This window comes from Mesoplodon densirostris, chromosome 13 (assembly GCF_025265405.1).
Source record: "Mesoplodon densirostris isolate mMesDen1 chromosome 13, mMesDen1 primary haplotype, whole genome shotgun sequence".
Taxonomy (NCBI): Eukaryota; Metazoa; Chordata; class Mammalia; order Artiodactyla; family Ziphiidae; genus Mesoplodon; species Mesoplodon densirostris.
In genome coordinates this window covers 18,363,234-18,389,267 of record NC_082673.1, presented here as the reverse complement: position 1 = coordinate 18,389,267, position 26,034 = coordinate 18,363,234, and the positions used below count along the sequence as shown (strand labels likewise).

Sequence of the window (26,034 nt, the reverse complement as noted above, 5' to 3'; positions counted from 1 at the left end):
ATTGTGAATAATGCCACTATGAACATGGTTGTACAGATATCTCTCTGAGACCCTGCTTTCAGTTTTAGAGGTTATATACCTAGGGGTTGAATTGGTGGATCATATGGTAATTCTGTTTTTAATTTTGCGGGGATCACCATACTGTTTTCTACAGCAGCTGTACCATTTTGTATCCCCACCAGCAGTGCACAAGGTTTACAAGTTGTCCACATCCTTGCCAACACTTACTACTTTCTGGGTGGTTTCTTTTTTTTCTAACATCTTTATTTGAGCATAATTTCTTTACAATGGTGTGTTAGCTTCTGCTGTATAACAAAGTGAATCAGCTATACGTATACATATATCCCCATATCTTCTCCCTCTTGCATCTCCCTCCCACCCTCCCTATCCCACCCTTCTAGGTGGTCACAAAGCACTGAGCTGATCTCCCTGTGCTATGCAGCTGCTTCTCTGGGTGTTTTTTATCATGGTCGCCATCCTAGTGGATGTGATCCTAGCATCTCATTATGGTTTTGATTTGTATTTCCCTTATGGTTAGTGATGTTGAACACCTTTTCATGTGCTTATTGGCCATTTGTATCTCCTTTGCAGAAGTGTCTATTCAAGTCCTTTGCCTATTTTTTAATTGTTGTTGTCCTTATTAAGTTGTAAGAGTTCTTTATATAATCTGGATGCTAACCCATGATCAGATATATGATCAGCAAATATTTTCTCCCATAAAATGAAGTTTTAGTCTTATTTAGTGGTAATGTTTTTGACCTGTAGAATAACCCTTATTAAAAGGACTTTTCTCTAAAAATTATTTCAAGAATAAAACATCCCTTAACTTTGTTTTTACATCAGGTTTTTCTCAATACATAAATTATATGGCAAGGTAAATTTTAGATAAATTTTATAAAACTCAGGATAAAGTAGAAGATAGCCAATTATTTGGCATATTCCAGCCGAGGATTAGAAATGTGCTTTTGACCTGGCCTATCCAGAGAATATAGCCTTTAAGCTTATTAAGTTTGATAAAATGTTAGGGAATAAAGCCTGTAAAGTACTTAAGAATGAGGACTTATTTTCCAAGCTTGAAAATGTTCTGAATATAGAAAAAAATTCTGTAAAGGAAGCTGCATAGTATGCTCTGATGTCCCCAAGTTATCACGTATGTCCCTAAGCATTCACACACTGAGGAGCTGAAGTTCAGAAAACTTAGTATAACAAGTAATTTTTTTCAATATCCTGCCAGTTTCCAAAAAGGATTTTCAGGGCATTATAAGTCACATACATAGTAGCATTTCTGACCAGGGAATGTTAAAGCCATGTCTTTAGAGAAGATAACCATGCACATAGATTGAGGATAATTATACTCCAGGCATCCTGGTAGCCGTAACAAAAAGAGAAACAATGGATAATGTAGTTCTCATTGTGCAAGGAAGCACACCAGTATATCATCATAGACCAGATTTTTCCTGGCACTAAACTTTGAGGAATGTATTGCCCAGATCTTTATGAACATGACAGTGATACACATAATGGACAGCATTTCACATTCTTCACATGAATCTTGGTTCATATCCTATCTTGGATATCTTGGTTCATCCTCCTATCTCCCCTTGAAAAAAGGCCAAGGGCATGGTATGAATTATGATTCTAAGAAGGTATCTCTAAGATTGCTAAAGTAATGTGGTTTAACTTCTGATCTCATGGACAAGAATCATCTGTGACTAGACTGGCCTCAGCCTGGTCTCTGGCTACCCACACTTTCAAAGCCTGTGTCGTCATACCTCTTGCAAGAGTTTGGGCCCTTGAAAGGTCAAATACCAGATTTCAGTGGGGATACCATGCCCCTAAATTTACATTTTCTATCTAAATAACTTGATAATGCTTTTAGAAAAGGAAGCAATGGACCACCCTGGCAAAAAAGACAACTATTTGCTGAAGCTGTAACTTGTTTTTAACCAGGACCTAAGAACACAGTCTTGAAGTTACTATTCCAGGTCCTGCCTTTTACAAAACAAAAAAGCAACTTAGGAAGAAAATTAACATTCAAGAACTAATAAACGTAAAGATTGCACCCACAAGAAGTAGTCTTCCTAAACCAAATTTACTGAGCTTTAGCTGAATCACTGTCCATTGCAGATTAAAATCTTCTTCAGCTGTGCCAATGAATAGGTATGTGTATGAGAGATGGAAAGTTAGAAGTCCGGAGAGGCAGCTAAGGGGTCCGTTTGTGCCTTAGCAGGAGGAGTGTATGCTGAGTCTCGTGGGGTTGGTCTGACCAGAGAAGCAGATCGATACTGAGAGACCAGTGTCTTTCCGGTACAGGAACTCAGACATCATGCCTTTGCTTTTTAGCTAAGAGCTGTGGAGACACCTAGTTCTTGTTCATATCGAGAGTATTCCTTGCTTAACAGACTGATTTCTTCTTTAAAAGGGTGCCCACTCTGTAGACAAGGTAATTGGTTTTTGCAAGTCTAGGTCTCTCATAAGTGAATAATGTCACAGTCCAAAAGGAAGGCTAACTAAGGTCATTTTTTGGCATTTTCTTGCACATGATGCCGTAACCCAGGAAAGGATTTTGGTTATTGTCAGGCAATTTCAAGAAAACCAGAAGGGAAACAGAATGGCAGGCTGCAAGGACAGAAGCAGGAAGATCAGTTCAGCCTTTGCAGGAACCCGGTGAGATGTGACCTGGGCAGGAGCGGTAATGAGAATGAGACACGCGGGGTCGGGTGTGTATTTTGAACATCCTGCCGGCTGCCTTGCTGACTGTGGATGTGGTGTGTGAGAGAAAGGGAGGCAACCAGGATGACTCACAGGGTCTGGGCTTGAGCAACTGGACGAATGCGGTTGCCATTCACTGATGTTTGGAGTCTTACGTACAATTGCTCTTTTTTTTTTTTTTGCCTGCATTGGGTCTTCATTGCTGCACGCGGGCTTCCTCTAGTTGCGGCGAGCAGGGGCTACTCTTCGATGTGGTGCGTGGGCTTCTCATTTCTGTGGCTTCTCTTGTTGCGGAGCACGGGCTGTAGGTGCGTGGGCTTCAGTAGTTGTGGCACGCAGGCTCTGCAGTTGTGGCTCACGGGCTCAGTAGTTGTGGTTCTCAGGCTCAGTAGTTTTGGCTCGTGGGTTCTAGAGCGCAGGCTCAATAGTTGTGGCGCATGGGCTTAGTTGCTCCACGGCATGTGGGATCTTCCTGGACCAGGGCTCAAACCCATGTCCCCTGCATTGGCAGGCGGATTCTTAACCACTGCACCACCCAGGAAGTCCAATTGCTCTTATTTTTAAATGTTGCTAAGAATTTTCTTTAAATATATGGGTATCAAAGCAAATCACATGTACAGCTCCTGAACCAACTAGATGACAGCCTCTGCCATCAGATTTTCAGAATCAGGTCAGGAAACTTAACTTTGACTTAATAAGTAACAAATTTTAAAAGACATCAAAAATCAGCATATTTTTGAAGCAGTTTTTTGTTGGGAAGAAAATATGTAAGAAATAGAAAAGTATAAGTATTGTATACAGTTTTACCTTTAGCAAAATCCTTGTCCATTCTAGATTAAAATCTGTATCAGCTACGTCAGTGAATAGGTATATAAAAGATTGAAAGAAGTTGGGACAGACGTCTAAGGGACCTGCATCTACCTTAGTAGTAGTAGGCCTGTGTGCTGGGCGTGTTCAGTGTATTGTTTATATGCTTTTTTTTTTTTAAAGCACTGTTATGTTTAAGAAAAACTGGGAAAGCCAGACCATTTTGTTCTGAGTAAGGTGACTTGAGAGTTCGTGAAACACCATTTTTGTCACTAAAGAAAAAAAACCTCAGATTCTCATCAAATTACTGATTGGAAAGAAACAAGTTGTAATTAAGTTCTTAAGTACAGGTGATGCCTGCCATTCAGAAATTCCACATTAGGCTTCCCTGGTGGTGCAGTGGTTAAGAATCTGCCTGCCAATGCAGGGGACACAGGTTCAAGCCCTGGTCCGGGAAGATCCCACGTGCCGCGGAGCAACTAAGCCCGTGTGCCACAAGTACAGAGCCTGTGCTCTAGAGCCCACGAGCCATAACTACTGAACCCGCGTGCCACAACTACTGAAGCCCACGCGCCTAGAGCCCGTGCTCTGCAATAAGAGAAGTCACTGCCTATGCACCTCAACAAAGAGTAGCCCCCGCTCACTGCACCTAGAGAAAGCCCCCGCACAGCAACGAAGACCCAAGGCAGCCAAAAATAAATAAATTAAATAAATAAATTTTTAAAAAAATTCCACATTTACTGTTTCAGCTGTTGCCGAGTGACCTTTGCAGGGCTGATGTCCAGGAGGGGGTCACCTACCTGCTGTACCAGCTTAGCCAGTTGCCCAGGCCTCTCTGTATCTCTTTACCCCAAAATAGTAACTCTCTACAAAATTTTGGTTTATTTGTAATAGGACCCTAAAAGAAAGTCTACCACTGATGCCTAACTGAAAGATGTTGCTTTTCACTTACTTTTTGCTGCATTTTATGTGAGAAAGTATAGATGATGATAATGGTATTTGGAGATTCCTGAGGGTCTGAAGATTTATGGATGTCAGCAGTCTTTGCAACAAATGAAAGGCTTCTTAGGCATACAGGTGTGCTCCTTGTTGGCGCAGATGTTTTCCATGTGACCAGCTACATGTAGCAGCCAGGCATCCACTTTGAGTTTTTTCCGCCGGTCTCCCCAGAATGACTAGCCCAAAGCTCCCTCCCCGCAAGCCATGAACAATAGTATGTCTTACCCGTTGGGTGATAAAAGGGGCGTGTGTTGCTCCAGAACTGAGCCTGGGATTGGAGCACCTGAATAACGTGGACCAGGGTCAAGCCCAGATTTTTCCCTGGGCAAAATCAAGATGTTTTAATGGTCTGGCCACACCACACTTTTGATGACAGCAAACTCAGATGGCTTCCTGTTCTCTTCTACTTCTTGCTATCAGGTCCAGGGCTACCAAAATCTCCCGAGCAGATACCTAGTTTCAGGCTTGAATGTGGTTTTGACCATCGTGCCAGCCATGCAGGAGCACTGACACAGGGAGAGGTGCTAGATGGAAAAGTCCCCCCTCCTTGTCTGGTCTTACAGGAAAGAACAAGTGAAAAAGTAAAGGGTTAAGGCTTCACCGATGCTGTGCTTCCAAAATATATTTGCAGAAAGGTTAATCTACATTTGTCCGTTCTCCAGTTTAGCGTGTTGTCAAAAGTGGTGGAAACACTACTACCATTTTATCCCACTCCGTGGTGGTGGGTTGCGATTGTTTCGGAATAAATGGTACTTGAGTTTTGTAAGTTTATCATTGAAGGGCTATCAGGTTTTATTATAGGGTAGGATAACCGTCCTCTTGTGGCTTCATTAATTATGGTACCTAGACATAATGAGGCTCTAGCTAAGAATAGCAGATAAAATGGAAAATAATTCTGGGAAGAAAAGAGCTGAGATTCTGAGAAACTGAAAGAACATAAGAGAGGGCAGCCGTGGAGTCTTAGCACAGCACGTGGGGCTAAAGCATCATCAGTGACGGCTCCACAGCCAGGTTTCTTAGGGATATGTTCTTACCCCCTTGATTTTGCCTCTGTACTCTGTACCCTGTAGACAGAGATCATCTAAAACATCCTCCACGATTCATAAGTAACAATTTTGATGATTAGAATTTGATTCATTCATTTTTAATTAATAGACTTTATTTCTTAGAGCAGTTTTAAGTTTACAGAAAAATTGAGGAGAAAGTACAGTTTCCATATACCTCCTCTGCCCACACCCAGTTACCCTTGTTATTAACACCTTGCATTAGTGGGTACATTTGGTACAACTGATGAACCAATGTGGAACATTAGTATTAACTATAAAGTCCATATTTTACACTAGGGTTCACTCTTTGTGTTGTACAGTTCAGTGGGTTTTGACAAAAGCATGATGTCATGTATCCCCCATTAGGATTATCCAGCATAGTTTCACTCCCCTAAATATCCCTTTTGATCTGCCTGTTCATCCCTCACCCACTTTCACCTTGAACCCTTGGCAACCACTGGTCTTTTTACTGTCTCTGTGGTTTTGTCAATCCATTTATTTTTAAGTAACTACCCGGCTGTTCCTAAGGACATTCCTTTATTTATTTACCATTCCTTTATTTATAAAGTGGGCCCTCAGTAAATACTATGTGTCAGGCATTGTCCTGTGCCTTGGGAGTATAGTAGAGAACCAAAAATTTAAAAATGCCCAAAATAAAAAATCTCGCTCACACTTATATTCTAGTACATCAGTCCTCCAGGCTCAGCTGGGTCCTAAATAGGAGTGAAATGGGACCTCCCCCACTTAGCCCCACAGTCTCAGGTCAGACCCCTTTTCCCCCCGTCTTTTCTGCCTGCAGTCTAGTTCCAGGAATCCCGTCTGCCGGCCTCCTCCAGATGCCACCTGGGTTTTCTCTCCTAAGACCAGCTAGGGCATGATGCCATTTCCCAACTTCCTCTCCTGCTGTCTCTGAAAGGCCTGCAGGCGCACCTCTCTTAGACCCCCCTTAAGCTTTTACCACTAGTTATCTATAGCCCTGCCTAGCGCTAATAAGAGAAAATAGTTCACAAAATGATAAGAAGTAGGTGCCCATGAAAATTGTCTAAATACTAGCTGGGTAAGATCTCCTCCTTTGGAAGAGGATGACCCAAAGTCTCAGCCTCCAAATGCCCTCTTCCTGGGCAGGCAGACATCAGTCCCCCTGTCTTGCCATAAGAAGCCCCACTCTTATCCCTGCTGCCCTCTCCATAGCCCTTGTCTCTAGAAAGATAAGCGGTTTCAGTGGGTGAGGACCGGCCGGGGAGAAGGTGGAAGACTGAAAGGGAGCCCTTTCCTCTTTCCAGCTCCACCTCTCTGCCTGCTTTCGGTTTCACACAAGAAACATGCTTAAAGAACAACTAAATGGACTCCTCGGAACCCTCCTGAGCACAGTCTTCCAGCAGACCACTGGGTCTGCTCCTTCAGGCTGGGGGGAGCCCATGGTGTGCGTCTGTTCCCAACTACACATTCAGCAAAGTCACGCTGATAGCATGAACTGGCCCTGCTTGGCAGCGTGTACACCACGGAAATCAGTCAGTGCTACAGATCAGTTTTACTGTTTTTCCCCCCAGAGAGCTACTTTACCAGCACACCACTGGGCAGATCTTTCTTAATCAAATCTTTGTATTGATTCTACCACAGAAATTAAATCCACGAGCACCGTATTAATTCACACGCTCTAATTCTCCTCTCCATGGTTGGGAGGCGGGGAGGGGGATGCCAACCAGAGTCAACGGGGGATTTCATCCTCTGAGTCTTGAACACCAGGCTTTGCATTAAGCTGTGCAGAACTTGTTATACTTTCATACAACTGGTTATACTTCCATTAACCTTGAAAGAAAGACTGAGGCAATTCACAGGCGGTTTCATCTGCTTGATTTTCATTGATGTCTCACAACAGTATGATGTCTCACAACTTTTCCGTTGCAGATGTGGGGTGAGGATCCCGGTTAGCGTTTCTTTCCAGGCCCTGCCTGCCCCGTAGACCGTTTGCCCAGCCTGTGTAACTAACTAGGTGCCGCCCCCGCTGACGCGCCCTTTGTGCTCCTGTAGGACCGCGCACGCAAGAGCCAAAGCTGACGCCGCCGACCAGGCTGCTCTGGCCGCCCGCCAGGAGTGTGACATCGCGAGAGCTGTGGCCAGAGAGCTGTCACCTGACTTCTACCAGCCAGGTAGGACAGGTGACCTGTGATGGGAGGGGTAGGAGCGTTGCCTCTGGTTTCCTTTTTTCCTTTTAATCCAAAGGTCTGTGCCCCATGAATTTCAGCAATACTGCAAAACACGTGGGAGCTTAGAGTCACACGTGCCTGGAGCCTGAGTGTTAGCGCTGGAGATGTGGCTTCTTCCCCGGTGCCTCTCCCCCAGCAACAGACTTTGAGCTGATAGCAGGAATCTAAAAGAGAAGTATTTAAGAAATTGTGTTAGTGTGTTGGGGACCATCTCAGGTGCTAAAACAGATGCCTCAAAATCAGAAGCACCTGGAACAATCACATTGGCAGTAAGAGAAGAGCCAGTAAGTACTGTGACTTTTTTTTTTTAATACACCTCAAAGGAATTTGGTTAGGATGTAAAGAAATATACCACTTAAAGACAGATGAATCTGGACAGATTAAGAGGAGAAAATCAATCCAGATCCTCTGGCTCAGATGTTATAAAATAGCAGTAAACAAATATTTACAGTGGGTTTAAATAGTTAACTCACTTCTTAGCGGTCTCCTAGTAGACTGCTTCCATCCCTTTCTTTAATATACTGGTGTCAATAAAATGGCAGTCGCCACCTTTTTATATATGTTTCTCCATTGTTTTAGAAACAGTATCTTCCTGTTGATTTGCAGGATCAACAGATTTCTAGGCAAGAGAGACTAAAAGAAATGTTCTCAATTCTAAGTTTCGAAGTTTATATTGTCTTGGTAAAGAGCTTTTTCACATTGGTTTCTGTTAATCAAGCTGGATAAGTAACACCCTGCACAACCCATGTGTCCAATACCTGTTTGGTTCCAGTGAAGGTGATATAATATTGGAACCCACAGGGCATTAGTGTGACTACATGAACAAGGTAAGTCACAGTGAATAGAAGACCAAGTGTCAATGTATTCTAAAAGCTAGGAACTGGGCTATAACAAAGGATGGGAGAATGAAAAGGAAAGGACAGGATTTTTTTTTTTTTTTTTTTCCTGCAAAGAATGAAGACAGTAAAAGGCCATGTTAACAAGACTCCGTTCTTAGGAGGAGAGCTTAGGGAGGGGCCCAGTCCGGTTGCCAAGTGAGTTACCGCAGAGTGACTTCTGTACTAGTTCAGCTCCAAGGGGGGTGACCAGTGATAATGGGCGGCTTCTTTTGTGTGCATCCTTTCTAAACCTCTGGGTGGGATTTAAATCATTTAATACGTATGTGTATTTCATTAGGAAAGGGAAATTTTCCATTTTTCGCAGTAGGAGTAAACGCTCTTCTGGAAACTCATACCCGTTAGCAGCTCCCTGTCCTAGGGTGTGAGAGCTGGGGAGGGGATTCAGCCAGCCAGGAGGGCTCATCTTTTTCCTCCCCAGCAGTGAAGCTTTTGGGAGCAGCTCCGCAGTCAGGAGACAGTGCAGCTTCACGTAGCAGCCCTGGGCTTGAGCTGCTTTGGAAGCAAACACACTTACCATTGTCTGCAGATGGTCATTTCTTGATTCTGTTGGGGAATAGGGTCCCTGAGGCTTGCTATTAGGTGTTAACAAGAGGTAAATGATACGGGAGGTCATCTCAATTTTCCAGGCGAAATGGTTTTAAAAGCTTTTTATGATGTGAACGCATTTGAGGGGGGAAAACAAATTGTGGGAAAATGTAATTCCACCCTCTCTTAGCTAAAACAGCTTCACACAGACAAGCAAGCTGTCTGTCAGTAATGAATGTATCACAGGAGCATGAGATGACAAGGGGTCTGTTTGAGACAGGGGCTAAGGGGCGGCTGCAGTCCCCTCTGACCCGCAGCCAACACTACCTTCGGCAACTGTTTAGAAAAAGCCTTTTCTGTGCTGAGTATTGATCTTCTCACGGGAGCTTAACCCATGCTTTGCACTCTGCATTTACAGGGTGATCAAATCAGATAGACATTTCTGAAAGGGCTTTCAAGTACTTTTTCTGAGTCCGGCTGCTTGTTTAATTTACATATCTCGGATACAAATGTTCCCTTCGTTTGGAATGGATGTTTCTTCTATAGAAGTTGTGAACCCTGGGGAAAAAAGGATGTCTGTCATAGCTTACATTTCGAACACTTTCATAGTAAGTTACCTCTTTTCAGGAGCTGGGGGTATTTTCAGATATTTCCCAACTTAGTTCAGTCTTATACTTTTAGTTCAAAACTGTATCATTCTATAGTTTAGTTTAAAACTACAGAAAAAACATAGCCATGTAGAATGGCTTTCTCACTCAAAGGGCTAAGTCATAACATATAAGAAAAAGCATACAAATAAATGGATGTGTATGGATGTGTACGTAGATAATTGCATAGTACCCAGAAACCTAAATTGCCATGAGTATGAGTGACACAGTGAGTTGTCCCCCAAGAACTTAGAAATGAGGTTGCCCTCTGGGAGTTAAAATGAGCCCATGAGACTGCACAGAAGTGTATAAAGTGATCATAAGTGATAGCATGGCTATAGTATAGCAAGATTTCCTTGTAACCTGATTGAGTGTATAGAAACCTCTAAAGACTTGGTCACCCGAAGTAGTATAGAAAAAAGAGTCCCAGAGGCAAAAATAGGCAGTCCCCATCCAAATGCTATCTAGAGGAGAGCAAACCCATGGCCCAAAACCTTGGAGTATTGCAGTTGCATGGGCAGGGACGTTTCTGTTATGGGGAAGGAAGGATGCAGGGAACTGTTGCCAGCTGTTTGTGGCTTTCCTGGCAAGATCATCCGAGTGAGGAAATGGATGCATCACGTTAGCTCAGGATGTTGCGTTAGATACTTGATTCATCTCATGCCTCTGTCTTGATTCCACATCCACCACTAACCTTCTAATTTTCGTTGAGCTTCTCTTGGAGGTCTGCCAACAGGGAGAGCACACACTGGGGGTTATCAGTGCAAGTCTCAGGCCTTTGTGACATTTACCTTGCGCGTTGTACACTGATGAATTGGTCTTCTGGTGTCAACCATCAGTCTTGTGAGCTTTGGTGATGTGAGTCTGCCCCAAGGGATGGCTCTACTTCAAAGTGCTGATGAAATCAGGTTTTGAAGCCAGGAAAGCTGAGGTGAGACTTTGGATGATCACTGAGGAGGTAGTGGGGAGTTGGACATGGTGGAGAATGATTGGGAAACTATATGTATGGCTCATTTCCCCACTGTTTCAATTTGCTTTCCATCAAGATGCTTATTTTGTTTTTAATTTTCAGCGATGTTTGTCCATTGTGGGGGTCACTGGTCATGGGTTAAAAAAGAGAATGTGGTAAATGTATTACTTAGGGCCCTCTTGCCAGGTGGCCTAGGCAGCACCCTCAACGAGCTTTGTCTTTCTGTGTTTAAGCGTGTGTATCAGTCAGCTTGGGCTGCTAAAACAAAGTACCATGAACTGGGTGGCTTACACAATAGACATTTATTTTTCGTGGTTCTGGAGGCTGGAAGTCCAAGATCAGGGTGCCGGCATGGTTGGGTTCTGGTGATGCCCATCTTCCTGGCTCACAGATGGCCTTTCCCCAGTGCACGCACCTGGAGAGAGAGAACTCTGGTGTCTCTTCCTCTTTTCATAAGAGCATTAAGCCCATCGTGAGAGTCTCACCCTCGTGAACTAGTCTAAGCTATCTCCCAAAGGCCACACCTCCAATAACATCACATTCGGGGTTAGGGCTTCAACATATGAATTTGTGAGGGGCAGGGAGACAAACAGGGTGTAACACACACACACACACACACACACACACACACACACACGCAGTGTGTTGATTACTTAAAGTGAAGTCTTTTAGTATAGATTATTTTGAGACAGTGTTAACTTAGCTCACACTTCTGGTATGGATTAGAAGTCTTAAGAATTGTCCGTGCCTATCATTAATATGTAATACTTTCGGTTAAGAAGAAAGAAGCATCTGGAATAGATGCCTTCTAAACTCCCTTTCCAGACCCAAAATTCTGCATAAATTTTTTTCATAGAAAAAGGAAAACTGAATAATCCACGAGTTGATGTGAAATTAATAATTCATGGGTTTGCTGGTCATTCTTACCACTTACGCATTCCAGTGTATCCCGTTCCACACACGTGTATATCGAAAGCCCACCATGTGCAAGGGGCCCTGGGCTGGGTGTCCCACGGCTTGCAGAGAAGAGTGCTGTGGCTGTGTTCTCAGAAGCTGCGGTATTGTTACCGATGGGACTCTGAAGTCCTACGGGAATGTGGCATTATTTCCACATAGAGTATAAAAGGGATCCTGCTATCGGTTATATAATTCTTTAAAAATCTTTCAATCTGGTCTTCTTTTACTGATGGGCAGTCTCCGTAGAAAAATCCTACTTTCTATTTAATGACTTCTAATGTGGCTACAAAGCATTTGCCATCAGCACTGCCCTGGTAGACATTTGTTTGGAGGAGTCTTCGTGGTGCTTCCTCTGCCCACAGCCGTTGCCCTGAGGCTCACCTATGAAGAACTAGCTGAACGCCCTGCTGTTTCCATCCACGGTTCATGCCAGCTGTAACGCGTAACCTTTCCGTGTGGGTGCATGCCACGTGCTCAGTGTTGTTGTTTTGTGTTGTGTGGCATGTCAGTGAGCAGGTGACCCGTCTCTGACTTCTTCCCAATACAAATCCCCAGGGGAAAAAAATCCCTTCGGATTTAGAAATACTGTCTGTAAACACAGACAAAAATACTGACTGCAACAACTATCAACACTTCTCATAATTTCCCTCCTTGGTGATATTCTCACTAGTCTTTTTAATGAACTGCTGCATCTCATCAACTTTATGCTGCTGGCATTGCAACACTGACGCACACTACTACACAGACAAGTAGCAGTCACACCGTGTGCCTTCCAAGAAACTTCTCCAGGAAAAACTTCTGCCCTCTGCATTATACTAAACATCTTGTTTTAAAAGTACTTAATCTTACTCTGTAAAATCTAAGTGTATATCCTCATTTAGCTGGCCAGTCCCCAGTTGACTACACCATGTTGGAACCATTTCCAGCTGGATGCAGGTAAGGAAGGCTGGAGTTGGGTCTACCTCTAGTCAACATACTTTTTGCCACACTTTAATTTTTTTTTTTTTTTTGAGTCAGAAGTCTTTATTTCAAGGTCTTGCCCAGGTGCTTTTTTTCATTTATTTTTATTTTATATTGGAGTATAGTTGATTAACAATGTTGTTTCAGGTGTACAGCAGAGTGATTCAGTTATACAGCGTTACATCTTCGTTGCTGTGCACAGGCTTTCTCTAGTTGTGTTGAGCGGGGGCTACTCTGCGTTGCAGTGCACAGGCATCTCATTGCAGTGGCTTCTCTTGTTGCGGAGCACAGGCTCTAGGCATGCAGGCTTCAGTAGTTGCAGCACGTGAGTTCAGTAGTTGCAGCACACGGGTCCTAGAGCACACAGGCTTCAGCAGTTGTGGCGTGTGGGCTCTAGAGCGAAGGCTCTAGTAGAGCTCATGGGCTTGGTTGCTCTGCATCATGTGGGATCTTCCTGGACCAGGGATTGAACCCATGTCCCCTGCATTGGCAGGTGGATTCTTAACCACTGCACCACCAGGGAAGCCCCTGGTTTTCTATTTTAAATATAGCAGTGTTTACATGTCAATCCCAAATTTGCCATGCTTTTAAATGCCAATACTGGGTACATGAGAGTTACCTGGAGCATTTGTTAAACATCAAGATTTCTAGGCTTCGATTCATACTTATTAAATCCTCTGGGAATCGCACCCCAGGTACCTCTGATGGGCAGCACATGTGGAACAACTGCTTTGGAGCACCTTCATTCCCTTATCCAGCCAATTTTTTAACCCATAGTAAAGCTGGGAGGGATTTTTTTCATCTGAAAGGTGGTGCTAGTAAACTCTTTGAGCTCAACAGCATTTGAACATCATCAGAAGCCCCGTAAATAAAACGGAACTGAATACGCCTGAAAACCATGTCGTAGGAGATGGGCACAAGAAATGCCTTTCCTGACAGGAAAACTGTCCGGAGGAGCAATGCACGAGATTTCTAAAGATCTAAAGGAGGGGTTAGACCGGTATTTGAAAGTTAATAAACATAATAAATACATTCAATGAAATCCAAAATAAAGCTTCATAAGTCCGTTACTAGAAAATCCTCCAATGGCCAAATCATTCTCTGCTTGGCCTATTAATGATAGCATAAATTAAGAGGTAGGCAGAGTTCTACTTGCTCTTTACAAAGAGCATCTGAAACTGTGCTTTGCATTCAGGTATTGTAAGTCTGTGTTCTTTTTCCAGAGAACTAAAGCATATCACTTTTTTAAAAATTCTTTTTCTTGGACCCGCTATTACTGAATTGCCTAAGTTTCCTCCCAGGTAAACAATCTCTTGTGGCTGTTAGCATTTCAGCCGTCTCATCCTTTGCTGGCAGCTGTCACTTGCTGGGATCTGTCAAAGCAGCTCCCATTTCAGCTTCTAATCTGCTTTCTGCAGTAAACGCAGGTGAGACCAGTGGTTACCCAGATAAATCCTGAACTTGTAAGCGTCACTGTTAGGGTCTCACATTTTCAAAATGGAGCACCTAGGCTTTGTGACAGCTTTATTTCTTGTGGTTCAGTGACTGTCTTCTCCTTCCAGCATCAAGAATGTATAACTAGTCATGTTTGCCAGAGATTATTTTTTCCCGTTCTTTTCTGTTGTGTGTATTTAAACGTTAGCTTTTAATATGACTTAATCTTGAGAGAAGGAGTTTCAAAATTAACTTTTGCACTTACCCCTTAGATTGAAGACATTAAAAGTACTTCGTAATTGGTGTTTCAGAGTTAGGTGGTTTAAATGAAAAATGATTGGCTCTAAGAGTCTTGACTATTAATTACCTTTGCACGGAACACTTAGTACCATGCCTAGATGGGTATTTCAGTAATGCTCTAAAATTGGATAACAGGGAAGCACAAATGGAACCAAGTTCTGATGCAGTCTGGGGTAGAGGAGTGGGAGAAAAATATGTAAACAGCACACTGCAGAGGAGGGGCTGTGTGTAGACGAGGGGCTTCTCCGTGAAAGGCCAGCATAAATGTTCTTCATGGGTTTTTGAAAGTAGGGGCGAGCCTGTTGATGGAGAGTGTCGCTTTCTGTGCTGCGGATGCTTCTTTCTCTTGGTGGTATGTCCCCGTCACAATGCCAAGGAAGAATCCAGAAACAAAGACAGCATCTTTTGAATAATTGCAGTTGCCTCTTTTTCTTCACTCAAGTGAGATACATCTCTGTGCCGAAAATTCATACTGCCATTTTTGATGGAAGATGTAAAAGAAAATGGCCAATTTTTTTTAAAGGGGGTAGTTAACCAAGTTTAGAAAAGGAAATCTCAATTGTCAGCAATCATGACCTGTTTGGGAAATTTGAACCCTGTTTGGCTTTATCTTCTGGAGGATGGAATATGAGATAATGCTCTTATGCTTTTGGCCCTGAGTACAAGCTATAAATGTGGGTCCTTGGGGATTCTCATTTCTGGGCTTAGTATATTCCATGTTGCATTATATTTTATCTTAAGGATACACAGGAGCTGTGTGACTTTGGGTTTTTCAGCTGCTACAGCTGTTTCCATATCAGTAAAATCGGGATATTGCCTGCTTCCTAAGATTTTGGTGAGGCTTTACATTTTGGAAAATGCCTTGTATAATAAATGGCAGTCTCACAACAGTAAATTATTATTCAGACCATCATAGGAAGAGCAATTACAAGTCGGTAGTATGTAATTTTTTTATTTACCTCTTTGAAATTTTTTACTTTTACACAAATTTTTTTTTTTGCCGTACGCGGGCCTCTCACTGTTGTGGCCTCTCCCGTTGTGGAGCACAGGCTCCGGACGCGCAGGCTCAGCGGCCGTGGCTCATGGGCCCAGCCGCTCCGCGGCATGTGGGATCTTCCCGGACCGGGGCACGAACCCGTGTCCCCTGCATTGGCAGGCGGACTCTCAACCACTGCGCCACCAGGGAAGCCCTATTTTTACACAATTTTTAAAGGTTATTTTCTATGTACAGTTATTACAAGATATTGGCTATACCCCCCTTGTTGTACATCCTTGAGCCTATCCGATACCCTGTAGTTCTCCTCCCCCACCCCTCCCTCCTCCCCCACTGGTACCCACTAGTTTGTTCTCTGTATGAGTCTGCTGCTTTTTTGTTATATTCCCTAGTTGGTTGTATCTTTTAGATTCCATAAGTGACACCATACAGTATTTGTCTTTGTCTGTTCACTTAGCATAATGCCCTCCAAGTCCATCCATGTTGCTGCACATGGGAAAATTTCATTCTTTTTTATGTCTGAGTAGTCGTCCACGTGTGTGTGTATAAAACCTCTTCTTTATCCTTTCATCTGTTGATGGAGGCAGTATGTATTTTTAACAATTTTAAGGATAATTGTTCTTCAGCCCCTCTGGGCTGAGAGGTGGGAGTAGAGACAGGAGGGGAAGCAAACAGATGCAGTGCTCTGGAGTTGACAAGAGCTGGTCAGCTCCTGTAAGCAAGTCGGTGGGTGATTTCTTCCTTGGGTACTCCAGAGATGACATTGTCAGCTCCCGCCCATTTGCAGAGAAGAGGGCCAGCTGGACTGTGTGACCTTAACTTGACCTCCTGTGATGAAAAATGGCTGATGGGTGAAGTGGTGGCCAAAGGATGCGCAGGACCTGGTTACTGGGGAGGGGCTGAGGGGTGAAGTGCCTAGAAAGAAGGGCACTGCCTTGGAGCATGTCTCTGAGGGCCCCAGAGAGGCCCTTTTCTGCACCACTGGCCTCCTTAAGCGCTCACTGCTGGTACCATCTTGTGATGCACATTCTCCTTACTCCCCCCAAAATCTGCCCATAAAATAACAATGGCACCAGGGTCCCTTTTTTTAAGTGAAATTTTTTTCTATTTATGAAAATAACATATGATTGTTACACAATTCTAAAGTACTCAGAAAAAGAAAAAAAAATCCTGAGACTACAGAGCCAAAGACAACTGCCTTGTCTTGACTTTGATGCCTGCAGAAACGCTGCTGATGCAAATCCAGGCTGTGAAGGGACTCCGAGTAAGTTATCTTATAAAGTGTAACCTAAAGCTCAGAGGGCTTCCCTGGTGGCGCAGTGGTTGAGAGTCCGCCTGCCGATGCAGGGGACATGGGTTCGTGCCCCGGTCTGGGAAGATCCCACATGCCATGGAGCGGCTGGGCCCGTGAGCCATGGCCGCTGAGCCTGCGCGTCCGGAGCCTGTGTTTCACAACGGGAGAGGCCACAACAGTGAGAGGCCCGCGTACAGCACAAAAAAAAAAAGCTCAGAAGTTGTTCCTAACTAGGCAGTTTCAATGCTCCTTTGATGAAGGGTCATTAAAAATATGTTATCTGCATGTTCTCCACCTACAGTGTGGATACTTTATTAAACATTAATATATTCAAGTGTTCTAATATATTACATATTAAACATGCGAGTCAGTTTATTCTTGTATATGAGTGTATACTCTGTAGTTTAGTTATACCATGGAAATCTGAACGTTCAGATGAATTATGGTGCTGTCTCCAGTGCTCCGTCCACATGAATTCTGCCTCTGTATTCTACCAGCAGCAAAAACCAGGACTGTTTAACTTTTGTGGCTATCACAATAGTGTAAATAATCTTTTCTCCCAGGGAATGAAACGTCCTTATGCTTAGTCAAAGCCTCGTAAATATGTTTAAAACAAAAAGAGAAAAGGCTAAGCTGATTTAGCCAAATACTGTATGAGTAGCCATGAGGAACAAGCCTTTATGCCTTATTATTGTTTATCACCTTCCCTTCCTCCCCAGGCCCAGATTATGTCAAACAGAGATGTCAGGAAGGTGTCGATGCTAAAGAAACTCCAGAAGAAAAGGTCCCGGAAAAGCCACCTACACCAAAGGAATCTCCTCATTTTTACCGCAAAGGCACGACACCCCCAGGGTCTCCCGAGGCCAGTCCCAAACAAGGCGGCTCTCCCTCCCCAAAGCCCGTGAAGAAGCAGAATCCCAGCTCAGGGGCAAGACTCAACCAAGACAAAAGGAGTGCAGCCGAGGAGCAGGTGACGGCCACCGTCAATAAGCCCTTGACCTCCAAGGCTCCCACGAAGGAGGTGGGAGCGGCTGTGCCCCACCCCAGGTACTCTGGCCGTCACCACGTCCCTAACCCCAGTAACGGGGAGCTGCACTCTCAGTATCACGGCTACTACGTGAAACTGAACGCCCCCCAGTACCCTCCGGAGGACGTGGAGGAGGAGGAAGGGCCAAGCCAGTCTTCCTCGGCACTGGTGCCCAAGCCATCGCCCAACAAGTGGAGTCCCCCTAAATCTGTGACAAAACCAGTTGCCAAAGAAAGCAAAGCTGAGCCAAAAGCTAAGAAGTCTGAACTTGCTATACCAAAGAATCCAGCAAGCAACGATTCGTGCCCTTCTTTGGAAAAAGAAGGCAATTCGGTAAGTTGTGCAAGACGTGTTTTTCCTCTCACTTTTGGTTCTTTTGGGTGGCAGCGTGGGGCATCTGCGCCTTGATGATGACGATTTGCACCTAGGCTAGCAAAAGTCCCCGGGAGCACCGGGCTGTGTAGGGTAGAGCCTAGCACTGGTAGCTTGAGCCACAATGGGCTCTCGGGCAGAAATTCCTCTGTGCTCACTCAGCCAACCCTCAGGCTTCATGCCGGTAGGCTGACATGACTAGCTTGTTGCAGCTCCACTTTCACAAGCCTTTACCAGCACTTCTTGGTGAGCTTCGTGGTAGCTGTTGAATTCCCTGGCAGTCCAGTGGTTAGGACTCTGCACTTCTGTTCCTGGTGGATTTAAGGTTCTTTCTTTGTTGTGAAAGAATTCGGAGACAAAGTGATAGATTTATTCAGAGAGAAACATACTCCACAGACAGTGTGGGCCATCTTGGAAGGCAAGAGCCTTCGAAATAGATGGGGTGGTTCATTTTTATGGGCTGGTAATTTCATAGGCTAATGAGTGGGAGGATTATTCTAACTTTTGGGGAAGGGGCGGGGGTTTCCAGGAACTGGGTCACTGCCCACTTTTTGACCTTTTATGGTTGGCCTCAAAACTCATGGTGCTGGTGGATGTGGCATTTAGCATGTGGTAATATATTACAGTGAGCATATAATGAGGCTCAAGGTCTTCTGGAAGTCAAATCTTCTGCCATCTTGGACCTAGTCAGTTCTAACCAGTCTTTGTCATGTATTATGGCTGTATTATTCTTTTAAACGTTGTGCCCTGCCCCCTTCCGTCTTGTTTCATTTTCATTGCCGAGGGCTGGGGTTTGATCCCTGGTCAGGGAACTAAGATCCCACAAGCTGTGAGGCACCACCAAAAAAAAAAAGGACTACATGGTAGCTGTCTTATTAGCTCTGGCTGCTATAACTACCCTAGACTGGGTGGTCTAAACAGCAAACATTTATTTCTCACAGTTCTGAAGGCTCAGGAGTCCCAAGATCAAGGCACCAGCAGATTCAGTGTCTGGTGAGAAGCCACGTACTTCCTGGTCCATAGAACACAGGCCGTCTTCTCCCTGTGTCCTCACAGGACTGAGAGAAGACAAGCTCTCTGGCATCTCTTCTTGGAAGGGCACTAATCCCATCCTGAGGGCTCCACCCTCATGACCTGATTCTCTCCCAAAGGTCCCACCTCCAAAAATACTATCACATTGGGGGTTAGAGCTTCAGTGGATGAATTTGGGGGCAGGGGATAGTCCATAACAATAGCTAATTCTGAGGGCTGGGAAGGAATCACGGCCCACCTGCCCCCTGCGCCCCTGTGCTCTAACCAGGAGGAGGGCTCCACTGATATTTGCTAAGTCCTTAACCTGCCTTTTGACTCTGCACCCACAATGGTCAGCATCTTTAGACAAAAGAACATCTTTTCTAGCTATTATGAATTATTCTCATAAATAGTGTGGATTTTATTTAATGGCCAGGCTTTGCAGCTAGAACTTTTTCTTTCCCATAGTTAATGATAAAAGGAATTAGTATTTTATCAAATTCTGTAGAATTTATAAAATCTGAAGCTAAGTAATTTTTGATAAAAAGCTGACTGATCTGTAGACCTAGTCATATGCCTTTGGAAAAGATTGTAATTTAGGGAGGAAGCCATAGCCGACCCAGTATTTACTAGTAATTTCAGAAATGTATTTGCATAAAGGTGTGGATTAATATTTTGGCCAAAAATACATCCATCAGTTTCTTACCCTTAAGAAAAAAATTTTCTGACTGTTCTATCTACTCATAGGGTTAAACATTGAAATTCATTTTTTAATTAACTTACATTTGAAATTTTCTTAGGTTTATTTTGCTAATATCTATCAATACAGGTTCCCACCTTTTTAAAATTCTCACCATTTTAATTATCTAAATATAAATAAATCAGGTTAACATGATTAACTTTCTGAGAGTCAACCTCCACATAGGTAAATGGTTTTCAAAACAATAACTTTGAGACTGTTCAGTGAGCATTCATCTTTTAAAATATTTTAACACTGGTATGTCAGTATCCTGATATTATAACTGTGCTAATATCATCACTACTGAATTTGTTAAACGTGATAACTCACTTCTCATTTGGCTTTCAGCATTATAAAGCCTCACATACGTATTAGTATTGGTTTGCCTGATTTACAAAGGGGAGATTCAAGCAATGCAAGGCTATTATCGTTTATACCTTTGGGTACCCAGTAGTGGGGTTCAGTTGACTTCCAGAACTCCCCAAGGGGAAGTGTGTGCCCCAGTGTTCCTCAGATGAGTTACCTAGTAGTCTTTCTGTAAAACGTTACTAATAGCTATATTTGGTAAATTCACAGCCTTCTTGTTTAGAAACAGCATCTGTCTTACGAATGTGCAGAACAGTCGGATTCTGGGAGTTGGCCAAGCATCGTGCAGCTCTGCAGGCCGGTCTCTAGAGTTCCCCTAAACACCCCAAGGGAGGCCAGCAGCTCTGCACCTCTGTCGGGAGCTGGAAGGCATGACTGAGTTGGCACCTTCGTGCAGAGAGTTTCACAATTAACCTTCTCTTCCTTAACAACGTAAAGCTGCCTCTCGCACCCCTTGTAACTGTTTTCTTCACAGAGAGTTAGGAAGTGACAAAATCATCCTAAAGGTAGTCAGTGAATGACCTTTGAAACAAAAGAGCACTGCATACAATTTCGAGGTAAAAAGACACTGGGTAAGTTAGAAGTTTACAAATAACAATGTGGAAATTCATGGAAGAGTTCACACTAAAGCAGGCATTTGAGGGGAAGCAGACTGAACCCACCTTTGTGAGCAGCTGTGAGAGATCCACTTGGAGTCAGCAGCACCATGTGTGGGGTGGCTGACCAAACGACCTGCACACTTTTGTTAGCCAGCTTACTGAGACGGGGTAGGTTAGTGGCTCGCGGTCTGGCCTCTGGTGCCAGACTTCACAGGTTCACATCCCAGCTGTGTTACTTACCAGCTCGATGACCTTAGGCAAGTTTCTTGACCGCTCTGTGACTCGATTTCTTCATCTGTACCTGTATCAAGGGTTGTGGTAAAGATTAAATGAGTTGATACTTGTTTATAAAGTTCGCAGGACCGTGCCTAGCACAAAGTAAGTATTCAAAGAGCATTGACCTTTACTGAGTTTGCCTAAACACTAGTTGGAGCATAAACAGTTCATAAATACTCCAGTAGGTTTTGACCCACCCTCAGGATCACCCTGGATATTGATCTCCTAGAAATCCAGAGACTCTCCCGGGACACAGTCTGACACTTAGGGGAAGGGAAGCCCTGGCAAGGATCACTCTGCAACGTCCCTCCAGTCTGTGACTCCTGTGGACTCAAGTCCCAGGAGAGCACATTCTATGGGATGCCAGGATTTTTTGTAGGATTTTGCAGTGTGGCTAGGAGGCAGTAGAGGTATCTTTAGAGCCTTATCATCAAATAGACTAGTGAGGCGTCCTCTCTTTAGGAATCTCAACTCCTGAAAACTACATGCACCTGAAAACTACCTGCACTTTTCTCTTAGCAATTACACCGATCAGCCTCAGAGTTTGAGATGTACCCGACCTTTCTTCTGAATTGTCGTAAAACCTAAGGCATCCCTATCCCTGTTAGATCAGGTTTGAAACACACACACACACACACACACACAATAAATACATATAATTAAACTTTGCTTTTTCCATGTTTTTGGAGAAGTTTGAGGTTTAACATAAACTACTAACTAACTCTTCAGAAAATTCTTCACAATTGTAAATGAGCGATAGTATCTTGAAGAAAAAAAAATTTGAGTTAGAACGTCTTTCCATATTTTGACTTCCTGCACTTTATTTTCTAACTGCCTGAAAGTTTCTTCCAGACAAGACTCGCACTTTGCCCTGCCACAGCTTCTTTTATTACACCTGTCCCAGTCAGTCTTGAAAATCAAGACTGATTTTTTTTTCATTTTGCTATTTTAAGCTACAACTGGCCACCACAGTCATATTTATGAGACTTCACCTTAAAGCTTTCCACCCTGTACCCAGCCCACGTATCTGAAGAGCACAGAGGTCACATCTTGGTATCTGCCTATTAAACATAGCATCCCAGAATTTATTTTTTTTTACCTGGTTGCTGTTTGAGTCTTTTATTGCTGGTTTACCCTCATCTGCACTGAGTCATCTTTAAAAATAGCTTTATATAATGGAGCTATACTAGTAGGATAAATATACATGTAATTGTATATTAGAATATATACGAGAAATACATGTTCAATAATGTATGTATATAAGTATATACACACACACAAGCCCAAAATACTAACCAATTCAAAAAGGTTAGATGAATTCATAGAACCTTATAAGGATTTATGAAATGGGAGTTAAAGGTCCAGGCACACCTTAAGTCTTTGAAAGTAGCTTTACTGAAGGTACTCTATTATTCTGCTTTCCTGGGGTCCGTGTAAGTCACTGAACTCCACATTTTATTGCTCTGACCCTGTTACTTTTCCTCATCTTCTTTCATATCACTGTCTTTAGGAATTACGAAATGAAATCCACTAACCCAAAAGAGGTGAGACGATCCCAAAATTCTTAACACATTCATGAGCAAGATCTAATCAGTTTGTGTAGTAACAGCATTTCCTTAATCTCCATGCTGAGTAATAATGTTGAAAGATCATCTCAATTATTTTCTGAGTTATAAGAGTTTCCTACATTATTTATATGTTCTAAGTTAACCATAATTGAGGAGTTACATAGGTTTAGAACACAACTATACTAAAAAGAACCATTGGTCATTATCCAGATTTCATGTTTTTCTGATACTACAGTATTGTAGGATGTAGATGAAAATGCCATTTTAAAGAAGTTGATGGGAAATTATTTTTAAACTAAGGTCTGTGGGTTTAATAGAGATAAAAAGAGGATGTAGCTCTGAAGTGAACAGACTGAAGTTTAATCCCAGTTCTAATTTGTTCAAACTGGCTTGAGTAACCTTGGGCAAGACACTTACCCCCTCGGAGCTTTGTAAAATGGAACTAATAATCACCGTGAAGAATTAAGTGTTTGTTTTCCTCCCATTTACTTGGGGTTTAGGAACTAGGCTTTTTCTTCTTCCTAACAGTCCCTACATCAAGGGCACCCATTTTTATTCCTCCTCTCTCACACCCTGATTCTATTAATCACCCTGTTCCTCATTTAATACAGTGAATATATCAGTTCAACCAGCACCTCCATAGCACTTGGAAACGCACCAAAAGATTGGTTTTCATTAAATATTGGTTGCCTGGATGAATTGGGCAGCCCTTATGTGTGGGTATAGAGTGGTGAACAAGGCAGTGCCCCTGTGGAACTCAGTCTAGGGGGAAAGATGGCAGTCAACAAGAAACGACAATAAAGTGTGAAGCGTTAGGGTACTCTGACCTCTAGCAAGGAGGTTGTGACCTCATCCAGAAAGGGGAGGTATCCTTGAAGGATATGAGACTCAAGCCCTAGGTCCTGCGAGGTGACCAGCACTGGACCAGTGGCAGTTCCAGTCTCCCTGACTCACTTGCCCACCCCTCCCCACAAAAAACAAAATCGCATCAATACGACATTTGAGGACCCTGACCCAGTTTCACTGTAGTCTCATTGGATAGTCAAATATAGTACAACTGTTTCCTCATCTGTAGAATGAGAATAAAACTACCAACCCAACCTCTCTTATATGGCAAGTTTTAGAACACTTTTAATGCTACTTAAGAATTAGACACTCTTTTAATAGTAAATACCAAGATCGTCTTTGTAATAAAGATGGCCGAGCACAGGCAGATCTAAAAAGATGGGTCATATAAGGTTTCTTTGTTTTTTTAAAAAAAAAAACAAGTAAATTTTGGGTTCCTTGGGCTATTTATTATAGCAGTATTTGGCAAAATAGGACTCTGTGATTTGTTAAAATGTAACCTGATTTCTGAAATGTTGTGGCTTTAAGCAGAGGAAGGTCTAAAAATTAGACCTGCACAGTAATTTCTGAAAGGGCTCACTTTCCCACTTGCAGCTTTTACCTTAAGGAAGGGATAGTATCCAAAAAGAACACCAGGAAAAGCAAGAGTCAAAGCACCTCATTTTGAGTTTTCCCTAAACCTTTCCAGAGCAGCCTCATTGTCCTGCAGATTTCACTCTCCCGTTCTAACTGCCTTTATGAGGAAATGATTCTTCCTTATCCCACGACTTTCACCTTAAGAAAAATGCGTATCTAATTCCCATCAGTTTTTAAACACTTTATGGTGAGCTGTGTCTCACCCAGACTGCTGCCCAGTGTTTCGAGGTGAAGTCGATTATTTTTTAAGTCGTTTTTTAGGTTGAATCAAGCCTGGATTCATCTTTAAGTGAAAGCTCAGAGATGGCTCCATTTGAATGCAGCCTATGGCTACTTTTAGTTTATACCTTTGGGAACTGCTGTCATTCTTCATATCTTATTTACTGCAACTGTGTTGGGTCTTTTTTAATATATTTGGTAATTGGTTTTGTGAGCTAATTTATCTACTGCTATTAACATGGAAAAGTGACACTTGTTTTGTTCTGTTTCGTTTCCAGGGCCCTAATTCAATCGTGATCGTCCTCGTCATGCTGTTGAATATCGGGTTGGCCATTCTTTTTGTTCACTTTCTAACTTGATTGGAACTAGGAAAGGTAAGAACAGCCTTAATTTCTCTATAAAAATCACAAAATACAACATTTTTTCTCCCATATTCAAATTTACATTTTTTTTTAACAACTACGTATTGTCCTTCACTTTAATCTTGGCTGTGCCTGAATGTGATTCACGTAGTTACTCAGTGATATAACTGCTTTGACCCTTCAGTGAAGTCATGACAACTAGCGGTGTTAGCCCACAGTTCTCTGTGGTGGTGTCATGTCATCAGCCCTTTAAATGGCACGCCCCACTCAGACTCAGACACAGGGAAGGAGGCTTGGAATTAGGATGGGATCACCAGAGAGAGAGAGAGAGAGATGAAACTTGGGAAATGCAGCCGGAGGACCCGTTCGGTCCCCCTGGGAATGCTTTGGGGTCCTCTGGGAGCTGAAGCAAGCAGCCATGTTGGAGAGCAAAACTTAATAATCATTCTTTTTTAAAATCTGCTGAAGCAGCCCCATCCGGCGAAGTTCTTGGCATTGGCTACTCCATCTGTCCTAGCAGAGTGTGACTAAACTGGAAATGTATGGAGCTGCATTTTTTTTTTTTTTTTTTTTTGATGGAAGTCAACAGCTGCCTTACTATTTTACCATCTGACGGTTCTAGTAGGGAGCTGGGGAAACAAACGACTGCCCGAGGAACGTGGTCGGAGGATTGTGTTGCTGTGGCCGTGGTTCCAGCATTCACTCCTGTCTCATTAGAAGAAGTAGGTAGCAGCATCACTCACCAGTCTTATGCCATGACCTGCTGCTTTCTCATCTCCTGGAACGTCCCGGGAGAGAAGGTTTCGTTGGCTTGTGCACGATTATGTTCATTTCTGCTGTTTATTTAAATCCGATGTATAGTCATCTACAACATGCGGTCCCGGCTGGCTGAAGCACATGTGTCGCACCTCAAGGAAAAGAAACAACAGAATGCTAGAGAAACTGTGTTTATTTTGATAGCAATACATCATTCTTCATGTCGTTTAGTCTTCCTAAACCTGTAAAAGGCTATTTAAAATTTAGCAATTTGAAGGCATTACACCTACCTAAAAATAATTTAACTTTAAACATTTTTAACACTACTGAGATGAATTATTTACGCACTTAGGAGGTGCTAAATTTTAAAAGCTGAAAGGCAAGAGAATTCTAAGAAGTATAGTCAAAATGTTGCATGGATTGCAGTAACCGGTGTTTAAAGGATTCAGTTTCACTGCTGACGTACTTTACCAACCAAATAAAATCTTGTCAGTAGCTATGTTAAT

The 26,034-nt window shown here is 43.0% G+C and overlaps 1 protein-coding gene across 1 annotated transcript in view; it reads left to right on the top strand.

Moving 5' to 3' along the window:
• The window catches only part of JPH1 (junctophilin 1), a 77,619-nt gene extending 52,299 nt beyond the window's left edge, over positions 1-25,320 (top strand). Inside the window, exons 3-6 of the mRNA XM_060116143.1 lie at positions 7,596-7,714; positions 17,471-18,111; positions 24,689-24,784; positions 25,241-25,320. Of these exons, the coding sequence (XP_059972126.1) occupies positions 7,596-7,714; positions 17,471-18,111; positions 24,689-24,769 (841 nt within the window). The 3' untranslated portion in view covers positions 24,770-24,784; positions 25,241-25,320. The remainder of the gene's footprint in view (positions 1-7,595; positions 7,715-17,470; positions 18,112-24,688; positions 24,785-25,240) is intronic.
• The last annotated feature ends 714 nt before the right edge of the window (positions 25,321-26,034 follow it).